We start from the raw sequence: 23,588 nt of genomic DNA, 5'->3' as shown, positions 1-23,588 counted from the left end.
AAGATATCGCTGTTTGTTGTGTGGCTGATTGGTGTTCTTTTATTCTCCCTTTGCTGTATAAACCTGATTTTTTTTATATCTCTAAACGCAGATTTGTTTTTTAGGCCAAATTCGCATTTAAAACATTTGACATGTCTTATACTGATTGGAAATGCATAAAGCACCATGTAGGACTTCACTCCTGTCAGATTTTTGCACACCATGACTGCTTCACACTTCTTGATGCTCAGGTGGCAGTCAGAACTCGGGGACAACCTCCACCAGCAGCAGAGCCAGCCTTCGGTTGCAACTGCCGTTAACAAACCAGTACACAACATTGTGTAGAAAGGAGTATTTCAACCCAATGTCATGCAATTTCAAGAAATACTAGCAAATGCGTTTATTTCATGAGGATAACAACTTTTGAAATACTTGGCAGCTTCAAAAAACAAGTTGGTAATGATTGCTTTCCATCAACACCCCACTCCCCTCCCCAGATCCACAAACCTGGGAGGGAGGCAGCTGGGAATGGCAGAAGACTTGCAGGATTTGGGAGGTGCCTGAGTAGAAGACAGTGATTGAGGAGTTTGGACAAGCCCAAGAATAAGGATTACTGTATGTAAGATGGCTGCATATGAACAGCATGAAAGAGAGCCACGCGCAGGCAAGGCCCCAGACTACTGGGGAAAAAAAAAATAAATAAAATAAGGCTTTGATCTTAAAATTTTGGTAAAACAGAGGTGTGCGGAAGAAAAGATCCCTGACTTTTATTCCCAGACCTGCTATGGGTTCTCTTTTGGGATTTCAAACAAGATAATTTACCTGTGCTCCTCCTCTACATGTATCGAAAAGAAGAAAATACATAACTAACTCAAAGCAAGACACGGTGAAAAATTAAAAATTGTTTATAAACAGTTCTGAGATCCTTCAATTAAACCTACTATAAAAAAAATTGACAACTTCTACATACTATCACTAAGAGACGGCAAAGAAATAAAAATTGAGCGCACTATATATTTCTTTTAGATGGAACATTGAAAAGGTTTGCTTTTTTCTAAAGCCTGCCAAACTGCAATAAGAACCATATTTTCTGCATGAAATTTAACACCCAGAAGAAACTGTAAAGGACCAGAGGGTCTCCTGTCCCTATACACTTATTACTGCACTAAGCTCCATGAGCATATGGAAAGAACACTCTCCAGTTTGCCTTTCAGGATGTAAATATAGATAAGTGCATTCATCTGTATGCTTCAAAAAAAGAAAAAAATTAAAGAAACCCTACAGATCTTATTTAATAAGTTATCACAAAAAATATGAAAGTGGCAGAAATACATTACTGCAATACATAAATTCAGGCATATAGTTTTTTTACCTGTTTGGTTTTTATGTGCATTTTCCTTTAGCTGCACTGCATGTTTCTCAGGACCCAATAAAAAAAAAAAGAAAAGGAACCTCATCTTTTGACACACGAAAGTTATTTAGGTACTCCCCATTCCCATTCAATACCTACCAATGGCCTAAGCTACATATTATCAGCAGCCAAGCATCATTCAAGAAACAGTACCCAAGTATGACAGGTGTTCAAAACATGCTTTTTCTCCTTCTGCTTTCCATCACACAGCATTACCTACTACAGCTTCAGTTAAGCCAGAAGAAGCGAGTGCAAATATTAACTATAATAGCTAAACCGTGCACGTTTCTCTACAAGCACCTCCTCTTCCACACCCAAATCATTGAGAAAAAGCAGCTGCTCCAGTTCAGAACAGGGTAAATCCAGAGAGATTACACTGAAGCCTTATGCGAGATTTAGAAGAGACCACAATAATCATAAGTGTGATCCCCTGCATGACACATGCCACAACTTCCTACATCCAGCAATTCTCACACAGAACCCACTGTGGCCGCAAGCGTATTGTTCAGAAAGTCAGCCTTGATTTAAAGCCTTCCAAGTGATGAAGAGTCTGCCACATCGTTTGACCGTTTGTTTTCAACACACAGCTCCTTTCAAAGTGAAAAACTTGCATAAGAAAATGGGAGTTGTCTCCCTTTATTTCAAGCTGTAGATGTTGTTAAGAGCATATCTCCATTGCAAACCACAGTCAGACGGAGAATTCCATGAGCAAGTTGGGCACCAGGAATGGTGCACCAGAAGGTCCACATGAGCTAATAATAACTCTGTTACATTGATAAAATTGCCTTGCCTGAAGCATCATGCATGGTATAGACAGCCTACGCCAGGCACCCAAGGTAAATTATGTGTTTTTACACTAAATTATTCTGATTAATTTTTGCAGACTTAAGTCTGTATATTTAAAACAAGCTCTGAACAAAAATATCTTTTTTTGTTTGGAAAGTTTCCTTTCCAAATCATTTCTAAGCACTTGCCACTAAAGATAGCATTTTCCAAACAGCTCAGTCCTCCGGATGCTAATGAATCCTTTGGAAATGCACTCGGGTGACTTCAGGACCTTCAGTCACGTCACTGCAACCATTAGAGGTTCAAACCTTGGCACCCGTCCTCCCGCAGGGACCGTGCACATGGATCCCAAGGAAGGTAACTGTGTCAGGGAAGGTGTTTATACTGAAAGAGCCAATTTCAGGATCAGACCTCAGCCTTCATTTTGCAGTGCTTTAATGGAAAACTACAAGGCGAGACTAAGTCTGCAGCAAAATGAAGATTCCTCCAGCACGAGACTAGGTAAGGAAGAACAAAAGCTGGTCTCATGCTAGGGAATACCCTATTGTAGAGAATACCCCTTTCACCCCTATCTCCCCGACTGCTTTTATGAAGTTTAATTAAAAAAATAATCTATTTTGTTATAGCCCACTCTCAAAGTTTGGATGAAACCAATTGCAATCGTGAATGGAGTGTAGCATGTTAATGATACCGTACTCTCTTCTGGCTCCCTGCCAAGGAGTGAACAGTGCCAACATTTGCAGACTTCCAACAGGAAATTAAATAACTGCCCTGTTGGAAATATAAACCCATTTACAGTGGTCAGGCTTGCATTTTCCAAAACAATGATATAGTTTGTGCACGTAAAACGCTAGGAAAATTTGTAAGGAGAAATATGAAACAAAGCCTTATGAAAAGGTGTTTTGCACAGGTCTACAAATTATAGCCTTGTCAGGTGTATTTCCTGACCTAAGGCTTATGTAGGAACAATTATAAGGGTCTTTACTGACTGTGCTGTACACACACCCCCATGGCCGACGACTGAAGATTAACAGTAGAGCTGCTTATTTCACAATTTTCTATATTCTTTCATTTACTTCTTGAGAAGTGTTTTGGGCAGCTTAAAAAGTGTCTGCTGTAGACTTGGGAGAATCTATGCTTTATTTTTAATCTGTTGTGTGACTTTTGGGCAAATCTCTGCTCTGGGCTACTGCTCCTCCTCACACGCTTCATTATACGTTGAAGGGAGAGGCAAACTCCTGTCCCTGTTGAAGACAATGGGGTTTTACCACTGACATCATCACCACTGAGATTTAGACTATAAAAGTACCAGAGAAAGGAGACTGTTCTTTACCAGGCGTTTGTACATAACCTGAACCGTGACATTAATCTTGCCTAGGCCCTGCAGATGCAATACACAATAAAAAAAAGTATTATTCTTTAGCAAATTCGATTCTCAACTCTTCATCACCCTGCTATTGCAATCTTTTTTCCCCTGCCAGCTCCTTCAAAGTACTATGCTATTTAGACTGAGGAACGACACGAACTTGAAAGCCATGAGAGAAATAGGAGGTAGGCAGCGCGTCAGCCAGAAGCAGAATAGTTCAATAACCAGGAATATCACATTTTTGACAATACTAACCTAGTGACAACTGTATCATTATTTCCTAATATTATTTATTTTTAGAGCGACACCACACACTAGTGCAAACCAAGTACACCTTACCTTTGTTTTGTTAACAAAAACTTCACTATATTCACTGTAAGTAGTCTAAAATTGCAGGTATAGAATACTTACCCTCCCCCCCCAATAGTGCTACATAGTATTTTTGCACAGTAAGGCCTTTCATTCAAGCATCTGAACTTGTATTACACAGGCGGGTAAACATTATTATCCTACTTCACACAGACTGGGAAGGAGACAAATGGTTGCAGAGTAAGTCCATGGCCAACCTGAAGCAGGATAGCAATCTCTGCAGGGTAGTCTCCTCTCGAGTCAGCAGTGAGCTCTCTGGAGTAAAGACAACTTGCAGGAGGAATAGTTTGTGGGATCAAGCCCACTAAGCAAGTTCCTCCCAGTAATGAAAATCATACAGAAATAATTGCTTGAAAAAATCCTGTTTCCCTAAGAAACCCTTCTAGGATAGACCGAAGATGCACAAAAAGATACTGATAATCTACATAGGACCTATATATTTTAAAACCTCACATATAGTTTTATGTGTACTTACATAAAGCTAAGAATTTTACAGGTACTTATGTCAGCGAACTGGAAAGACACCTCTACTTCACTACTTTCATCGCTCCTTCCCTTGTTTCTCTCCCACCACACAAGTTGGGTTGAGGCTCTTGAAAAATGTGATCAGTTACACCATTACCCTGGCATGTAATGAATTATTTGCATCTTTTTGATTCACGTTCTGCATAAGTCATTTGAATTGTGAGCAGAAAAATAAGCAGGGAAAAAGAAACATATTTCCAAGCGGCAGGAAAAGTAGCAGCCAAGATACAGCCTTAAAAAGTCTCTCTGAGATCTCAGATGCCCCAGGACATCACTAACCACTGGTCAGCTCTCACTTTCAAGTCTCACTCTTGCAAATGAAAAACAACTCAAAACTCTCACTCACTTAGGCCTTGATCCAGAAAGGCACTCAAGCGAGTATCTAACTTTAAACACAAAACTAGTCCCATTTAAATCAACTGGACGTCTCAACTGTTTACAGTTACAATATATGTTTAAGTGCTTTGCTGGATTGGGGCCTTAAGCAGAGATTGCTATTTAACACTTTCTTCAAGGTATCTTGCCAGTTTCTTGTGCCTCAACAAACTTCATCTATTTTCCATCCGCTGCATCTCCTGTTGTTTCTTGAACAAACACAGATGTCCCCACTCTGAACACTTCAGATTCTGCCACCACAGTAATCTAGGAACCAGCAGATATTAAATTAAATGGCGTTACTATTTTCAAAGTTTTCCTCAAGACAAGAATAAATTAGCAACATTCACTGTCATTAGAAGAAAAAAGGCAATCGCAGGCAGTGCTGCATACGCTGGGGGGCAAAGGGAGATGATGGAAAAGGGGAAAACAAACCAGCCCTGCAGAGGAGGTAACAGCTTGAGGCATTTTTCCTCACCGCAGCAATTGCCTCTGTGAGAAGATTAGCAGGAGTTCTCACTTCTTGCTGTAGCTGATAAAGCACCAGAACTTGCCATAGGACTTGCCTGCTGAGAACGACTGGAGACATCTGCAGCAACGCCACGTGGAACAGCTTTTTCAACAGCAGCAGAGCATTTCCAGCACCAGTTTGCACAGAATGGCTTCTCTCGTTTCTCCGTGCGCTATCTGATGCAAAGACTCATTTACACAGTCCCCAGACCAAGGTGACAAACCAGGGATGCACAATGACGCATCCCAGTTGGATGAGACATCATCACCGCAGATGGATCAAGAAGTACTGACAGCTCTTTGGCCTCTTCTGCTCCAAGCTCTTCCACCGCAAAGAAACTAATCACATGGACAGCAATGGAATTATTTGTGTAATCACAGGGAACATCTTTTAAATCAGAGCTGAAGAAACTGCTTAGAGAGACCTCAAAATAGTCAGCAGGGGATCACTTTGAAAAAACAAGACTCCCAAGGACCGTGGAAAAAAAAAAAAAAAACAACACACTGGAGAAGAGAGATTAGAAAAGAGGAAAGAAACAGCATGAAGAGGAAGAAGCATCATGTGCTCTGCTAACTGCACCTCTTAATTAAAAGAATAAAACTCTGGCTCAGTGAATTAATGTTACTGCCCATCCCTGCTATAACACACATTTTTTAAAGGGATACATTCCTGTTCTTCAAAATGCTGAAGGATTTGTATTCATCTGGCTACAGCATGTTACAGAACTAAAGACATTACAAAAAGATAATCTCTAGAAAGCCTGTGCTGTTATTCATATATTGAAACATAAGTAAGATATTATTGGTTTGGAAGCTGTCAAGACACTTCTCTTTGTGTGCTGCAACAGAAGTCAGAAGGAGACATTACCCAGCCTCTATGAAAGACTTTCATTGGACACTGGAAAAATCAAAGGCCAGAAATCCTTGGGGGTGTTGACATTACTTTTCTAAACTGAATCATTACAAGTATAGTTCCCATTCCCATAAAACTAATTTTATTTGAGATATAAAGCTTCTTATATAAACAAAGTTTTTGAAAGAAAAATAGGTCAATCATTTTAGCTGCCATGCCTCATAGCGTTGCAGCTTTGTCATTTGCTAATACCATTATAGGGGTTGGGCACATGAACATCTGTAATTCTGCTCCCCAGTACATTCTCCCCTGAAAAACTAAACTGGTACAGATGGATTATTTTTTTTTAATTTTTTTTTTTAATAACCCCAATCACTAAAAACTGGAAAATAAGAAAAAGCACTGGAAACTGCATTGTCATTAGTGTGCCTGTACTGTATTAGACCAGACATGTCTCTGCTTGGAAACAAATTGATTGCATCTCTTGGTAAATCAGTCACACTGTGGAGAATATACCAATCATTCCCTAGATTAAAGAATAAGCATCTGCTTATAAACACAAAACAACTGAAGAGCTGGCACCGCTGCATAACTTCATGGTACGTTATATTTCTCTGCTGTTCATCATGCGCACGTAAGAATTGAACCACACCACATTTCTAACACCAGATCAGGGTGTTCATTTAAAACTGTGACTGCTCTATGCTTTTGGCACATGTGCAAAAAATGCATTTAAATACATATTTTTTTTTAAAACAGTGTAAAGTATGTTAAGGTAGCACTTATCAGTGATTACCGCTACCCATTCGTGATTTTTAAGAGCTACTCTTCCTTCCACCTATTCTTTATTAAGCAGCTCAGATGAGCAGGCAAGCCTTGCAGCATGCTTGGAAAGTCAAGAAATTTGGAGTCTTGCTGAACCAAAGGTACTGGAAACTTTCAAATCATGGACTCTTCAACAAAGACAATTTATTACCAGCATCGCTCACAGTATGCATTTATTCTGCATTTACATTAGTGTAAGGAAGAACAGGTTTGGTCAAAATATCTTCCTGAGACTTCAAAGTTTCAATTAAGTAAAGTATATCCCAAAATTAAAGGGATGTTAATAGAAAACATCTAAGCAGATGTTGGCTGACACAAGAATACATTAAAACCCAAATAAAACTCCAGGACTTTGAATTGCCAGTAGAAATGATTCGTCAGAGCAGCTCAATAGCAGAGCCCCAAAGTGTGCTCTGCTCCTCATAAAAGAATGTGAGTGAAAATGCAGCTGCGCTCTGGATCAGATGATGCTTCCAAATACTCCTGGCATCTTTGAATAAGCCTTCTACCAAAGACAATATAAATCACAAAGTTCAGTGTACGCCATTTCATCTCCAAATCTCAACAATCAACAGAGCCCCATAGAGGGCAAGTTCATCATTAAAAAAAAAAAAAACACAGAACAAAAAATAACACAAAACTCACCCTGGAAAGCAGGCACTAGCACTGAATTTCCAAACCTTCAGTGTTTGTGCTCCACGGGGGTGACCCTCCTGTATATTGTACCTTCAGACATACCAGTATCCAGAGACAAGGGAGACGGAAACCCTAGAAACGCCTCGGATTAAAATTGGCCCAGGACAGAACCTGTTGGTGCAGGCCAGAAAAGGGCTGCCAGAACCTCGCCTGCCAGGTGCACCCCTTTTCCAGCACATTTTCACCTGGGCTTATATCCAAAATAAACCACTGAAGTCCCAAATCCCAAACATCAAAGATGAATGAACGTAAAATATCCAAAATGTTTCCTAGTTTGGCTCCAACTAGTAAATTCTGCAGAACTCAAGCAAGGATCAAATCTTGTGCAACAGGAAAAAGACACTTCAAGCTGTCTTCCCTTTCGCTTCATCTGAACAAATGTTGGACAGATTCAGGCAAAACAGAAAAATCCTGACGATTATAAAATCCTTTTTCTACATACACAAAAATCACTCATTTCAGAGCTCTGCAGAGTGACGAGAAAACTAATAAAAGCCAAAGAAGCCACAAAGGAGACTAAAACCAGGAGTTTTTTCCCCCCAGTCAAGAGCACTAATTTACAAGCACAGCATTAAACATTTCCTTTTTTATCTCTTTATATTCCTCCAAAATGTGAAAAGTAAGTTCATGCTCAGAGAATTCCTGTTACGCTCCTTGAACTGCACATGCAATTACTAAATACAGGCTTCAAGAACAAATATTGTCTCAAGTAGCAACGGCTTTCATCAAATACTGTAAACACTTTACTGACATACAAATGGATTTAAAATTTGGAAATGAAACCACTTCTTTCAAGTCATACATTCAGTCTGCAAAATATTTCTAGTAGAAATAAACAGTATCTTCTCATTAGGATTTGACCGAATTCTGTATTATTTATTACTAGGCAAACGAGATGCCTTTTGATTTCCTAGTATATATTTCTTTAATTCTTAAGAAAAAAAAAAAAAAAAAGACAGGATATTATGGTTAAGGTTGGTAGAGGGCATGAGAACAAATATGGAACAAGAAGTGTAACCATTTGCATTTGGCTGTTCATTTTAACCCCATTATGGTATGAAAGTCATGCAAAGGAGGTTGGATAATATTTTGTTTAGTGAAATCAAATACCCCCTGAGCAGATATTTTTCCCGTATGCAAAGCATTTGCTTTCTCCCTTCCCCCAAACAGCTCTGCAAGAATAGACACTGTTTTCTCATATGGCAAGCGCTTTAAGTGACAGTCGTCTTTCATCCCTGAAAGCTGAGACACCTACACATCACAGTATGGACAGCCCAGATCAAAACTATCCTTTCTCCCATGGCATTTGGTGCAGGAAGCAAAAGCAACACTATATTCTGCTTAAAGACAAAACCCAAAGTATTCAAATTTCACACTTTCTGCAGCGGACACTTAACATCTATGGGAAAAGGGGCACCGGCAGAACTCCAGGCTGTCACCATTTGTCAATTAGTTTTCCTTTGCTGCACAAACCTACAGAAGAATAACCATCTCCATACCACCATATACTCAAACAACACTGAAATGGGTGGAAAATACTCAGGAGTTGCACCGGCGTAAGGGAGCGACGTGGCAAAACAAAACGAAACACCTCTCCCATGTCTTTAAAGAACACATGTCCTTTAAGTCCCAATTAAGTCAATGAGAAGAATTGCATTTCTCTGTGCCGCAGAATAAGGTATTCTAGGACACTCGGCACTGAAATTTATTTCTGTGAAAGGACGCCCCTTGTTCACGGCTAGGTGAAATGCGCCTGGAAACAAAGCAGCAACAAAGTAGAAACAAAATAACTTTTCTATTTACTTTCTATGTCTATTAGGAGCAAGTACCATCATTAACAGGAAGGAGTTCACGCTAACTATTTAAAGATGCAACTTTTAGGGCGATAACATCACACTCGAGGGGTGGGCTTGCACCGCACATCATCGCTTTCACATTGAAAGCGGCTCTGTTTTATCCAAAAGTCCCAAGAAAAGCTTGAAGAGTGATTCCACCCAGGCCAAAATTAAGACAGATAAATCTTTTTGAACAGTTAGGTAATTCACTTTTTACCCCTTATTTAAATAAAGCTGATCTGCTGAATGGCTTCAGATGCCTGTATTACTTAATACACTACAATTCACAAGAAACAACTTAGAACCCAGGAATACTATAGAACAAATACAAATCTAGTGCTGTTAACATTATTTTTAACAAAAACACTGATCATTAGAAAAAAATATATTTGTAAGGAGAAGATGCCGTGAATCCAAGCCTGTTATTTCTGACATGACAGTACTTCCCATCACAAGTCCAGCACAGTAGGCATTCTTTTATACGGGAAATATTTTGGCTGACTGAAAGCAATTGCCCACTAAATTTCTTAAAAGATACATTACACGTATTCTTTAAAGGACTCTGGCAGAAAATCTGTCAGGCTCCGTTGCTCAGATTGACTATTTTAATCAGCATTACTGAATGACTGAGCCCCAGAGGATCATAACCACTTGTAGGATATTTAAGACAGCAAAGCAAGTAGAGATCAAAAAGTAGTATTTCCTTCCTGCAGCTCAGTCATCCTCACTGCAATCACCAGCCATCTCTAGTGTCAGTAATTTATAGTAAAAGTAAAGTAACAAATAGCAGGATAATATCAGGCCTTGATACCTGATGAAATGAAAGCTAAATTAGCACAATAATCCTTGAAGATCTTAAGTGCCTTCTCAAGGAGCCTAACACTAGCTTACACAGACAAGGGGAGAAAAAAAAGCATATAAAATTAGCTTCAATGGGATAATGCAACAAAAGGAAAAGAAAGTTGAGCCTCCATATCACCACATATCTATCCTTTGCAATATTTCAAATGATTTTACAGTTCTTCTGACAGGTATGTACATAGACACCTCTCAGCAAATGACACTGAATATATACACACTTAATCCCCTACTTGCAACGTCGAGACAGAATTCTTCCCCTTAGGCCTTTTCAGTTATTACAATTAGTCCATGTGAAGTTACCTTTGATAATCTTAGGAGATAATAACTGGTGGGGGAAGAGTGTTAACAGAACATCCGACAATTACAGGGTTTGGGTAGGGGATTTCTGTAGAGCTGACAAAAAAAAAAAAGCACAACCAAAAAACCAATGTATAAAAGCATGATAGCATTGCTCTCCCTGCTATGACCCTGGCTGGCTGGTCTGCAATGCCCAAGGCAACACCTTCAGCCATTTACTGACATAAGAGGACCAACATGCCAGTGAAGACATTTGCACTGCATTCCATCCAAATCTTCTTGAAAAAGGGGCTGCTCTTAGAGCTACCCATTGATTTTTAAAGCTGGATGGGACCATTACACCTGAGGTACCCCATGATAAACATAACGCAGGCCAAAAAATTCTCCCAGTGCTTAAGAGCTCCAAACCCAGAGTCTTCAGAATGGCCTCAAATGAGAGAACTGAAGAGGCCCCATGAATGATGACAGAGCAACATTAGACATCCAGATTCACCAAAATCCTTGTAAAGGTCCCACCTTTATAGGAGCCGCTTCCACATGCAGCCCTCACACAAGAGATTATATTACCCAACGAAGACCCTTATTGCAAGGAAACGCAGTGAGTTTGCAGATAGTCTCTCTTTATTTATTAAACAAATTCTCTGAAAATTAAGTTAGGCTGGTATTGACACTGAGAAGACCTTTTTTCCCCTTCCCCCAATACCAACTATCAACTTTTTAAATTTTCAAGAGAGATCAAAGAACTTACCAAGAACTATTGGGACCTTCACAGATAAACAGATTTTGAAACAAGAGAGACAAGCATGACCACTGCCAAATCTGACTCCCGGTTAAAACCAGTTCAGGAGGAAAGGAATGGGACAGTTAGCTTAATGCCCAACCTAATCTGTCTCACCCTGAATAGCACAACCAACAAAATAAATGACTTTGACATTCCCTGTAGATTTTCAGCCTGCAATGAAGAGAGCTGATCACAGAGGTCCTCATATCTGGACCATATTTGCTGCTATGAAAAGTAGGAGACCAAAGATCTTAAGAGGAGTCCATATGGAACATCAAATTTCTGCACATAAAATATTCTCTAGTTTTGTGAACCTTTTACTACTGCTCAGGGTTCACTACAAAACCACTCATAAGAGTCAGAAATACTCAGTAGGATTTAAAAGAAGATTGCGTGTTTAAAAAAAAAAATTTAAAAAAATCACAAAATCGGAATGTAAGAACATAAATCACATCCTACAAACTGACTCTCAAAGGAAAAGTGGCAAATCAGCTATCAGCTACCCCTATATAATGGATGAAAATCAGAAGAACATCTTCTGATCCCTGATGAATTAGAATTTTGCTAATGATTAAGATTCCTCTATACAGAGAGGATGCCTTTGCAGCTTCTTCCCTTGCCTGGGCCTCTTTTTGGGGAATTTACATAGCAGTAGGCGCTAAAAGAAGAAAACCCCTTCAACAGTTCTTTTTAGCTGGGCATCTGAAGACCTTCCTAAAGCTCTTTGCTATACTTATAATCTGGTTTATACATGTAAAATACTGTGTATGTCATGAAGAACATGTGTGTTTCAAAATATAGCAACGTATTGTACACAGGAAAAATAAAGGGAGAGGATAAATAATGACAACATCCAACTTATGGCCTAGCAGTGGAATGACCCATAACTTATGAGAAACAGAGTCTAGAGCTACGATGGGCCTCGGCTCGCCCTGCTGGGGAAGGCACCATGCTCCACTACTGCTTGCACGAGAATGCATTCTGTTATTCCACATCAGGTTTCAATTACTCATCTCTTACTCAACTTCAGATTTACTTACTTAAAAGGATACAATTTTAACAATAAATCTCATGGACAGTGTTAATTAAAAGCTAAATCTTTCCCTGATCTGGACTTCCAAAGTCTATGAGAATGTTCACAGCCCATTTATTTATTCCAGCATTGTGTCAGTTATTAAATTACAGTAAATTAAAAACACAGTGACAGACCAATAGCTAAAATAAGTGAGGCTTGTTGCATCTCACTTACAAAGGTTGCCAGACTTGGGCTCTGACAGACTGCCAAGAAAAGTGAATTTAAAAAGTAAGGGGCCCTCAGTTCAAAAACGTCCTATCGTGAACATGAATTGTTTCAACCTCAGAGGTGCCAGCAGCCCGGCACTCCCAAGTTAATCATAATTGCTTCACGCAATACCCAGCAAAGGGGCCATGCTCTCAAACCACAACTCCAGACCATTCAGAGCTGTAAAAAGCATCAGCAGCACTACTGAGTTGTTCCAGATATTAAAAGGAAATCAATGAAGAGGCTCAAGCCTCATGAGCATCTGCAGCATCTACAGCAGCTCGAAGGGGGCCAGCTTTGCACCAGCCGGCACTGACATCCTGCTAATTACAGCAAATGCAACTCTCCTGCCCAGAAGTAGCAGAATGCACCAAATGCCCAGACAGAGCCTGAACAAAAGAAGAACCCACTTGGAAATTCAAATTTAATCATTGGCTGATAGTTACTTCTGAACTACCACATTTTCACTTCTAATTACCAGCTTCCCTCTTGCTGCCAGCTTCTCAGCTGTGGGATGTTGCTAGCCCTCCAGGCTACTCAGCTCTCAGGGGAGCTCTGAGCTTCTACTCTTCACAAAAAAGCAAAGGGCGCACAAATCAAAACTGGGAACCTTTTTTTTTTTTTTTCATTTGGAGAAGGGCTTTAAATGTAGGGAGAGAGAAATAATCCAAGACACTAGAATAATAAGTCAACGGTCAGAAGAAAAGATCCACCAAGTGTTATTCTGTGACCTTTCGAAAGGGTTTAATGACATAAATCCATTTCCCTGACAATCAACTGGGAATTAAATGACCTCTTGTCATTTTGGGTGAAACCCACTGAAAGCTCAATGTGGTGCTCTCTATACTCAGCTTGTTCTGGAGAAAAAGAGATGTCTCCATCATGCTACAAATTTTCAGTAAATTCACAGAGATAATGTATTTTTTTAAAAAAATCAAAACATATGGAATGAATAATTAACATATAAAATAAAATTAAAAACTAAAGCGTACTGAATGCTTGTTACTTATACAGCACATCAAATATTTCAGAGTAAACAAAACAATTACAAAGATACTTCCTTTTATTTGAAGCCAAGTTAATTTTGGAGAAGAGATGTTCAACTATGATAACTGACCTCTTACAGGAAAAACTGGGAGAGGCAAAAGCTGTTGTAGACACAGTGTAGACTCCACAGCGCTCAGATATACAATAACTCTATAAAGGTGTCACAGATGAGAGTGAAAGAGAAAGATGAGGTAACCGAAGTCTTGCAAAGAGGACTTCACTTGATCAAAAAAGGATCTAATCTTAGTTCTAACACCATTATTTCTTTTTGTCTTTGGCCAAGCTTCTGGCTTCTCCTAGACACCGCACTGTGTACACCATCACACTTATCTTTGAGGACAGAAATACTGAAACTGAATTTAACAGAAAGAAAACAAAACCCTTCTCCAAGTCACATATTCCACAAACGTTCCAAGGTATGGGTGCTGAGGTGGTGAGATGGGCTTGCACGTTTTATTCGGCTGCTGCTACAAACACAACGACAGCATTGCGACACAGCCTTTCTCTTCCTCCAGCCAAATCAAAAAGGTTGCTTTGTAGCTCAGAGCAGTAAGTAGCACAGGCATAAATAATTTTTTCTGCAAGTGGGCTGAAAACTTAAAAGTTTCATCGAATACAAGATTCATCTGAGAACATTCAAACCCATTTCAGTTTGTAGTGAGAGGGCAGGAATACACCCGCCTGACCTCACAGGGTGTACTAAGTCTGGACTATCCTTTCTGGGTTTTTTTTTCCAGATGTCCAACTATGTCTAGGACTTCAACGATTAAAAAGTCTGTAACATATTCATATTTGCAACAAAATGTCTCTGGGAAGCTGCTTTATATTATCCAAACATACCCAGTGCATAAAGTTGTGTAACAAAAGCTGGTACCAAGTCTAAGAAAGAATAAATAAAGTGCTCATCACAACCACCAGACTTGATGTTGGAGAATCGTCTCTCAATCGCGGCACTATGCCGTCTCTCAATGCCGTCTCTCAATCGCGGCACTATGCCTTTATTGTATGTGCTTCAAACTTTTTAGGATGTCCATCAGCCCAGCTTTGTCACCATACTCTGCAATTCATTCTACCATTTTTTTGTTACCCAAGAACCCTTATACACATGTCACCACTCCTACTTTCCTGCTTTTGAACCAGAGCCTTCAGGAAGAACAATCCTACCATCACACACTCGCATTGTGTTCACAATCAGACAAAAGCTCTCTGGAAGATGGTGGAAAAGTCACTGTAATTGAAAATATTCTAACGTAGCAAATGTCATAATAACTTTCTTATAGTGCTAGTGTTAAAGGAAATGCTTAGATGAAAACAAAACAAAATACTAACCTGCAGCGTCTGCCTAGCACAAATTAATCTATACACCACTGGAAGCATTGCCATTATTTTTCAAATAACGGTAGTTACATAGTTGTAACAATTAAAGAAATACAGAAAAGTGGTTGTGTTATTATTAGGCCTTATTAGTGTCTACTCTTGCTCTTGGGTCTAAGCCCACGTTACGCGCTCAAAAGCTGGTCTGCTGGGATAATGGAAGAGGGCACTTTTCCCTACAAATGTCATTCCTGCCTTTTACCTAGATGCGGTCAGGAGACTGAAGTACAGAGACATGCTATTTTCAAAGTGGTATTAGCCTAACAAGAAGAGATGAAGCACCAGACATGATTTCAAAAGGGCTCTTGTAAAATTTCTGACTCACTGCATCATCTCAAGCAGCTTCCTTTCTCCTGACAAGGCTTCTGAAGCCTTTGGACTGATGTGTGGCCGATGCCCTTTCTGATGAGATTTTGAGAAGTGCTCAGCTCTCCCAAATAAACATGATAGGGGCTAAAGGTCCTCGTGACAGGCTGAGAGAGTTGGGGTTGTTCAGCCTGGAGAAGAGAAGGCTCCGAGGAGACCTTATAGTGGCCTTCCAGTACCTAAAAGGGTCCTACAGGAAGGATGGGGAGGGACTCTTTATCAGGGACCATAATGATAAGACACGGGGTAACAGCCTCAAACTGAAAGAGGGCAGATTTAGATTGGATATCAGGAAGAAATTCTATACTGTAATGGTGGTGAAGCACTGGAACAGGTTGCCCAGGGAAGTTGTCAATGCCCCATCCCTGGAAGTGTTCACGACCAGGCTGGATGAGGCTTTGAGCAGCCTGGTCTAGTGGGAGGTGTCCCTGCCCAGGGCAGGGGGGTAGGGACTAGAGGATCTTTAAGGTCCCTTCCAACCTGAACCATTCTTTGATTCTGTGAGTTTTGAAAATAAGGCCACACAGATCATAAAATCCCTCCTTCTCCAGCACGTATTCCTAGCACTGAAGCATACAGTTTCTCTGAAGGAGTAGCCATGAGGTTCTGTATCAACCACCCACAATGTGGACAATCTTAGGCAGCACATTACCCTTGCACCATTGATCCTTTAAAGCATGGCTTAGCATCTTCAGGATGGACTGTGTCACCTCCTTCAGAGAAGGACAAAATATCTCTTCAGAGGAACTCTCATGCTGTGAATCTGGAAGTGCATATCCTTCCAAATATAATCTCAAGTTCTAAGGGTAAGAAAAGCATACCCTCATACATTTCCAGTCTCTGGAGGGAATGTGCGATGAGGTTACAAAGTTGCCGAACATTTTTCCTTGCTTATCTCTGATCTTTCAATTTCCCATGGCCTGCTGCTGTGCTCCGACACAAAGCTTCACCACCCTGTCTCTTTCCCAGATCTGTATGGAGCAGATGTTCAGACCTCTGCTGCAGACAGAGCAGAGCATCTGGGAACAGGACAGGAGTATGCACAACTGACACCCCTCGCGGGAAAGGAGCAGGAGGTCACAGGAAGCCATCGTGAGGTATCAGTTTCAACATATGACCTAACTGACCAGTTTGAAAAAGAACCTTTTAATAAAATGCAGGCTTCCACCAGGGCCTCCACTAACTGCTTTCTCAAGAACTCATCTAGTTATGAAACTTTAACGTTGCATATTGAGATGGCTAAGTCCTAACGTAAACCTAGTACCAAGTATCTGTTACTGAGTGAAAGCATGTCTTTGTACAACACAACGCAGAACAGGGCATCAGCAGCAGTTATAAAAAACACGCAACATCTGCACAAAGTTACCAGCACTTTTGCTTGATCTCTTTAGGAAGAGTGCATCCTGCCTCTACGTACGGTGACTTGCCTCAATTATTTTTATTTTTTTTTTAAAAACCTTCCCCGATACCAAGGCCAGACAGATCTTCCTTCTCTTTTACATTGCCAAAATGCCATGAGGATGGCCAGGCTTCTTGCCTCCAACACGACAACAGAAAGCCCCGTGTGGGTTAAGCCATGCCTGGACTAGCACTACTGCACTGACACGTAATTGTCCCGATCCAGCCAACAGGGACATGTTGCCCAGACTTTGCCAACATCAGCGATACAGGATACTTCCTGCAAGAGACAATTTTTTTGTTGTTCTTCAATCTCCTGTGCTCTGTAGCACCTCACTGATCAAACACAACCAGAGCCTCTATGCAGCTCTCTGAAGGGATTTTGTTAAAAGAGGATATCAAGTACAATTACCCTGTGGAACTCTGTGGAAGTAACAAAGCAGACTTGACCTAAACTTTCTTCTGCTTTAGAGCCTATTTCATGCCTTCAGCATGAACTCCAGCTAATGACTTGTTGAAATACATTAGAAAAAGCCTCACATTGTACACAGCACTGCAGAAACACAGTATTGGCCCCACAATTAATTTACACCTGTCAGTTCCTCCTCAATGGGAATGATGTGGCTTTCTGTTCATGACCATTCTGCATTATTTTTTCAGCAATCATATCTAACTAATCATCCTGCAAATTTGTGTCCATTCCAGCAATACACATTGTGGGATTCTTTTCACACGTCACTAGCCATTTCCTTCCATATACTGCTCCACAGATTTACTGGGAAACAGTGGCACTCCAACGTCTCCGCTTCAGGAGGAGATCCTAGAAAGCAATCTTCCTCACTACGGGATGCTGGCACGGAAGTATGCGGAGAAGCCTGTGTTATTGCTTTCCCTCACTAAAGGGTTCCTTTCTAAAGCTACTTCTTTTTCCCAAGCTCTTTGACTTTGGCAGAGCAGCATTTTCAATATCACACTGCATTACATTCCAAATATACGCAAGTTCTTTTAATTTACATTATATTCCCAAGAGGACCTAAAAGAACATTACCATCAAACAATGGTAATACTTAGAGTTTTATTATTACATAACACACTAGTGGTATCTATTTACGCTGAAATTATTCCATTTTTTCACCTTAGCAAACTTCATAGCTTTTCTGTGCGTTCTGTCATTTCAGCTCAATTAAAAGACATTAAACATGACCAAGCCTCTCATATGCCACACTCCTGTGGGGGGCGGGGGGAGGCATTGACTCTGCTTGTAAACAGACAGAAAAATTACTTCTGCAGTGCCTGACCAAATGAAATTTTACACCAAATGTAATAATTCAGGAATTTTAGAGAGCTCTTCATTCATCATAAAGTATTTCAAACTGCAGTCATCAAACCTACAGAAGCATCCTTCAGCTAACACCAGTATTTTATTATCATTTGCAAAGAATCATAGGCTATTACTCTCATTTATTCATTTCACTATTGTTTCATTTACAAATAAGAAGATTCACTGTCTTTCAATATCTCCATGATTAGAATGAAGAGAAACCAGAATGGAAGAAGCCCTACAAAGTCACTTAACTATTCAACTGCTGCCCCAGCACCAATCAACCCTAAATTTCTTTAAGCTCTGCTTTAGAGAGTTGGTTCCCCAGCCCTCCCTGTGCTGCACTAACTTTATCACTGGAAACTGCTGCTTCCTACCCTAAAACCAGATTCAGTTTTCATACAAACCTTCCCTCTGCTTTCAAGCGCAAGAGATTATAAGACAACAGCCCCAGTTTGCTAATTTTTAAAAGCAGAAACTTGGATCAAAATTAGTGCCTTAATAATAAAATAACTTCATTTGATATTCATTTAAGTGTTTCAACACGTGCGAGTCACTGTCAAAAATAAGCTGCATTATCACTGTCACACCTCTACCTACACCAGGCTGGGTGTGAGACTTGACAGCTTTGCCAAGGCCTCATTTTTTTTGGTTCAGGGAGCAACTTCACCAGGGAATTCCAGCACATACTACCTGGGTGCCTACAGCAAGATGAGAACATCCCACTGAAACAGCCAATAAGACCCAGGACTTTGCAGACAAAGGTAACTGCAGCTCACAGTCTAGCAGGTTACTAAAACCTGCTTCTTAAGATACAAAATGGCAAAAACATGCACAATTGTGTGAAGGTAAAATTTGCAATTGAGGATGACTGAGATTTTTTCCAGGGCTTGGAGAAGAAAAGTTTTATACTTTTTATTTCGTATTAGTTAGCTTTCCTAGATATTTCTCACTTGCAAGACAATCACTATGTGGAAAGCAGCTGCATTTAGTTAGAGACCTTTTTAAAGAGTTTTCAACTCTGAGGTGCTCTTTGGAGTCTCAGAAGACTGCTGCATTTCTACATATCTTTCCAAAGAGCGGTATCTAGTGTCACACCTCAGGGAAGCTTTCTTCCCACCCCCCCCACCCCATCTTTGCCGAGATTTAGGTATTTGTATTTAAAATCCATACACAAGCTTTAAAACACTCCCCTGCCCAATCTCATTTGCAATGCTTTAACTTAAAAATCCTGTGTGTACATAATCAACAGAGTGGTTTCAGTAGATGTTAATTATAGAAACAAAGAAATGATGTCCTGAAGATAATTTGCTGATACTTCAAGCAACTTTTGTCAAGAAATGTGAGACTACAATCATGGTAAGTCAAACAGTGACATCTACTCTCATCCTCTTACAGGCTTATGGCAACAAAAGCATTTTGTTTGTTTGTAAACTCATAAGTCGATACTGGATGAAATAGCAGCCTGTTGACCTATGGATGAAACAATTAACCACTGGGGTATTACGGGGACTAATCAATAGCTGTGGAACTTTATCTCACAAGAGGCAACTTTCAAGGAAATCAGCAGTACCCCCTATAATCTAAAACATAATCTAGAGATCTGTGGTTTTACTAAATGCTTTTATACTATTCACGCTTCTTCCATTGTAACTCCTCACAAAATTACACGATACAGAATAATAATAAAGCTGAAGTGGTAATATCCATAGTCAGATACTGCAAAAATGAAAAAATATCCAACTTTGAGAGTTCCTGTTACTTACATTCATGTTAACTTTGTGGTTTTATTCAGAACACTTGGGCCAGCCTGTGAGCACCCTTGGGAAGAGCATGCATTAAAGACAGCATGAATGTACAAAGGAAAATGCGCTTTTTGTTTTGTTTTGCTCTCTACAAGGAAAGGTCACTGACAAAAAGGAAGCAGCAGGAGACAGGGAAAAAAGTGAAGAGAAGAAGACAAAAAAAGAGTTTTTGGAAGGCAACAGAGATAAAGAGTTTTGGTCGCTTGACAATATCTCAACTAAAAGGATGACTTGGTAATAATGCCCCCAAAAGAGATGTGACAATGGCTGTGCAGGTTCCTGACCTCCAAGCAGATACACATCTGACTTGTCCTACTGAGCTGCATCAGCCGACTCGCACAAGGCCGTTTGTGCACATCTGTATATGTTTACTGGATCAGCGTGTCAAACTGGGAAGTCTCTGGAGTGGGAGTCATGTCTCCACAGATGTTTGGAGCAAGCACAGCACAACAAGGCTCTGATCCTTCTGGACCTCAGGGAGCTAACAGCCCAAACTACGCTTCAATATTTTCATTCTGTTAGACCCTCAGATCTTGGACTCACAGCCCATCTTTTCTGGTAGTTGAAGTTAGGCTACTACCAGGGATGGACTTCCATTGCAGTCCTTATTTGACACGCCTGGGGGGGGGGGGGGGGGAGGGGAAGGGCTTTTACTTATTTAGTGGTCCATATTCTATATTTTTGAAAAATATGAAAAATATGAGGGTAAACATGGAGGCATTGAAGGGTTCTGTATGGTTGGCTGGGTTTCTGATGGAGCAAAACCTATTCACCCAGCCACTACAGTCATCTTAAAGAAATCTGTAAAACATTTTATAATAGGGGTTTTGTTTGCTTGTTTAATCAGAGCATTAGATGTTCAGGTTCCCTTGTATCTTTAATAAGTTCGGGGGAAAACATAGTACGTGGGTGTAACATAGATGATAGATGTCTATCTAAAAAATAAATAAATCACTTGATCTGCCCATGAGTCAATATTGTAAGCTTTTGCCAAAGATAACAGTTAAAATACAGGAAATATTTCACTGTGGAAAGTAATTGTGCATAATGACTATATTGATAGTCATACATGAAGGTGAATGCATGTAATGAAAGGTACTTCCCAGCAGAATTCACAGTAAATAAAAAAAGGCCAGTTTTGGACCCGACGTTATCAGTTGCTTTATGTTCATGTGTTTTTTCCCCCCTCCAGGCTCTTTGAACCCCACAAAATTACATATTATAACCCTAAAGTTTTTATATTATCTGAAAAACAGGATAAAAGGCCTGTATTCCCCCACACCCCCCCTTTAAAAATACAGCTATTTGTTAAGCACATACAGTATTCCCTGGAGATACTAGAAAACAACATTTGAAAATTCTCCCATTGAGATGTCATAGAGATTTCCTTCCCTAAGCTGGATCATCCAGCCATTGAATCTGCACCAGGAGACGCCTGTGTCCAACCAAGTCATACTGCGATATCAGGAATTCATTCCTACAGATCCACTACCTAACACACAGCCCCAGGTGTGTCATTAGGGACACACTGAAATGCAGAGAAATTCAGGCACAGGCACATGACAAGAGTGTTGTATCTATTAGCTACAACTGACTTTTTAAAGGCAGCTATCCTACAGTATCTACAATTTGGCTTAGAGGTTTTAAAATCACAGCTTTTTCCGTTCTGAACTGCCACATGTTTAAACTCATCAGCTTTACCTCTTTAGTGTTCACTTTTCCCACTTCTTTAAATACTAAATATGGCCATATTATCAACGAGGACTTTTCAGAAATAGCTTGTGATTTAAGTACCCACCATAAAACACTTTCAAGGAGTCGGAGTTTGTGAATATCCACCTCTTACTGAAATTCTCATGCAGGCGTCCAAAAGCACTGCTCACTTTTTACTGACTTGGCCTCAGAAATCAGTCCTTCTTGCCTAATTCCATCTAGGTCCCTTTATGCATGTGCTACACTTTAAGAGATAAATCTTTTGCAAAAGGCTGAAATCAAAACCCTAATAAAACAGAAGGGTCGCAAAATAAATATTGCTTGTTAAAATTAAATCAAAAAGGCTTTCTATAAGGTTATCGTTTTTTAAAAATATATTTGAAAAAAAAAAAAAACAACTTCTTGGAAGCCTACAAGGGCGATGAGATGGCAAAACATCCCCCAAAGCTGGAGTTAAAGGAGAAGCCTTCACTGATAACACCACCTCGGGAGCCATAAATCACGTATCAAAAGCGGGCTCGCCTGGGAACGCTTACCCTTCGCCCGTAACTCCGCCGAACACTTGGAAGGGCTTTTTTTACGAAGCAATTAAACACAGATCGAGTATAAAACTCGGAGTTCGTTAACGGGAAGGCGGTGGGGAAGGGGGGTTAGGGGGAGCGGCCGGGCTCCCCGGCGGCCGGAGGGGCCGCGGAGCCCCGTGGAGACCCCGGGCAGGGCGGCGGCCGGCCCCACTCGCCCCCACAGCCCCGGCCGCGCCTCAGGGCCGGCCCCGCCGCCCCGGACCCCACACCGAGGGCTCGGTCCCGGCCGCCCTCACAGAACCACCCCCGTGCCGGTCCGTCCCCCCCCCGTCCCGTCCCGTCCCGCCGCGGGCGAGGGCCCGCACACCCCTACCTTGCGTGGCGTCCCCCAGCTCCGCCCGGCTGCCCGCCCGCAGCAGCAGGAGCAGCGGGAGCAGCAAGAGGCTCCCGTCTCCGCCGCCCGGCTGCTGCATTCCTGAGCCGGCGCCGCGCTTACTCCCACATCCACCGCGCAGCGCCGGCGTCCCGGGCCGGCCCGCGCAACCGCCGCGGGGGCCGCCTCTCCTCCCTCGCCGCCGACCCGTCCCACGCCGCGCCCCCGGGGCTGCGCTCTCTTGGCGGGCGGGGAAGCGAGCGCGGGGCGGCCGCCGCCTCCGCCGCCCTCAGCCCCTCACTTGTCACTTTCCGCCCGCTCCGCTCACGGACCGGCCCCGGGCCCGGCCCCGCCACCACACCGGCCCAGCAGCGCCCCCTACCGGTCCACCCGTCAAGCCGCCGACGCCGCTTCCCGCCCCGCCCGGCTCGGCCGCCGCGCGCCGCAGGGGGACGCTCGCCTCGCCTCGCCCCGTCGGGCGCCATTTTGCCCCCGCCTCAGCCCGGAGCCCTATAGAGGGCATGTGCCGGCCGCCGTGCTCGCGTGGCTGAGGCGGACTTCCTCACGTCCGTCTTAGAGCAGGTGGATTTATGAACAAGAAGGACATGGACCTGTTGGAGCAGGTCCAGAGGAGGCCACAGAGACGCTGAGAGGGCTGGAGCCCCTCTGCTGTGAGAACAGGCTGAGAGAGCTGGGGGGGTTCAGCCTGGAGAAGAGAAGGCTCCGCGGAGACCTTCCAGGCCCTAAAGGGGCTCCAGGAAAGTTGGGGAGGGACTTTTTACAAGGGCACATAGTGATGGGACAAGGAGTAATGGCTTCAAACTGGACGAGGGGAGACACAGATTAGATATCGGGAAGAAATTTTTCACTCCGAGGGTGGTGAGCCCCTGGCCCAGGTTGCCCAGAGAAGCTGTGG

General features: G+C 41.8%; 1 protein-coding gene across 1 annotated transcript in view; it reads right to left on the bottom strand.

Annotated features, from left to right (window-relative positions):
* The window catches only part of ROR1 (receptor tyrosine kinase like orphan receptor 1), a 175,722-nt gene extending 152,827 nt beyond the window's left edge, over window positions 1–22,895 (bottom strand). The window contains exon 1 of the mRNA XM_074598332.1: window positions 22,673–22,895. Within this exon, the coding sequence (XP_074454433.1) occupies window positions 22,673–22,772 (100 nt within the window). The 5' untranslated portion in view covers window positions 22,773–22,895. The remainder of the gene's footprint in view (window positions 1–22,672) is intronic.
* Between the last annotated feature and the right edge of the window lie 693 nt (window positions 22,896–23,588).

Source organism: Larus michahellis, chromosome 8 (assembly GCF_964199755.1).
Source record: "Larus michahellis chromosome 8, bLarMic1.1, whole genome shotgun sequence".
NCBI classification, from domain to species: domain Eukaryota; kingdom Metazoa; phylum Chordata; class Aves; order Charadriiformes; family Laridae; genus Larus; species Larus michahellis.
The sequence above is the reverse complement of the archived record's forward strand: the minus strand, read 5'-3'. Positions and strand labels throughout refer to the sequence as shown.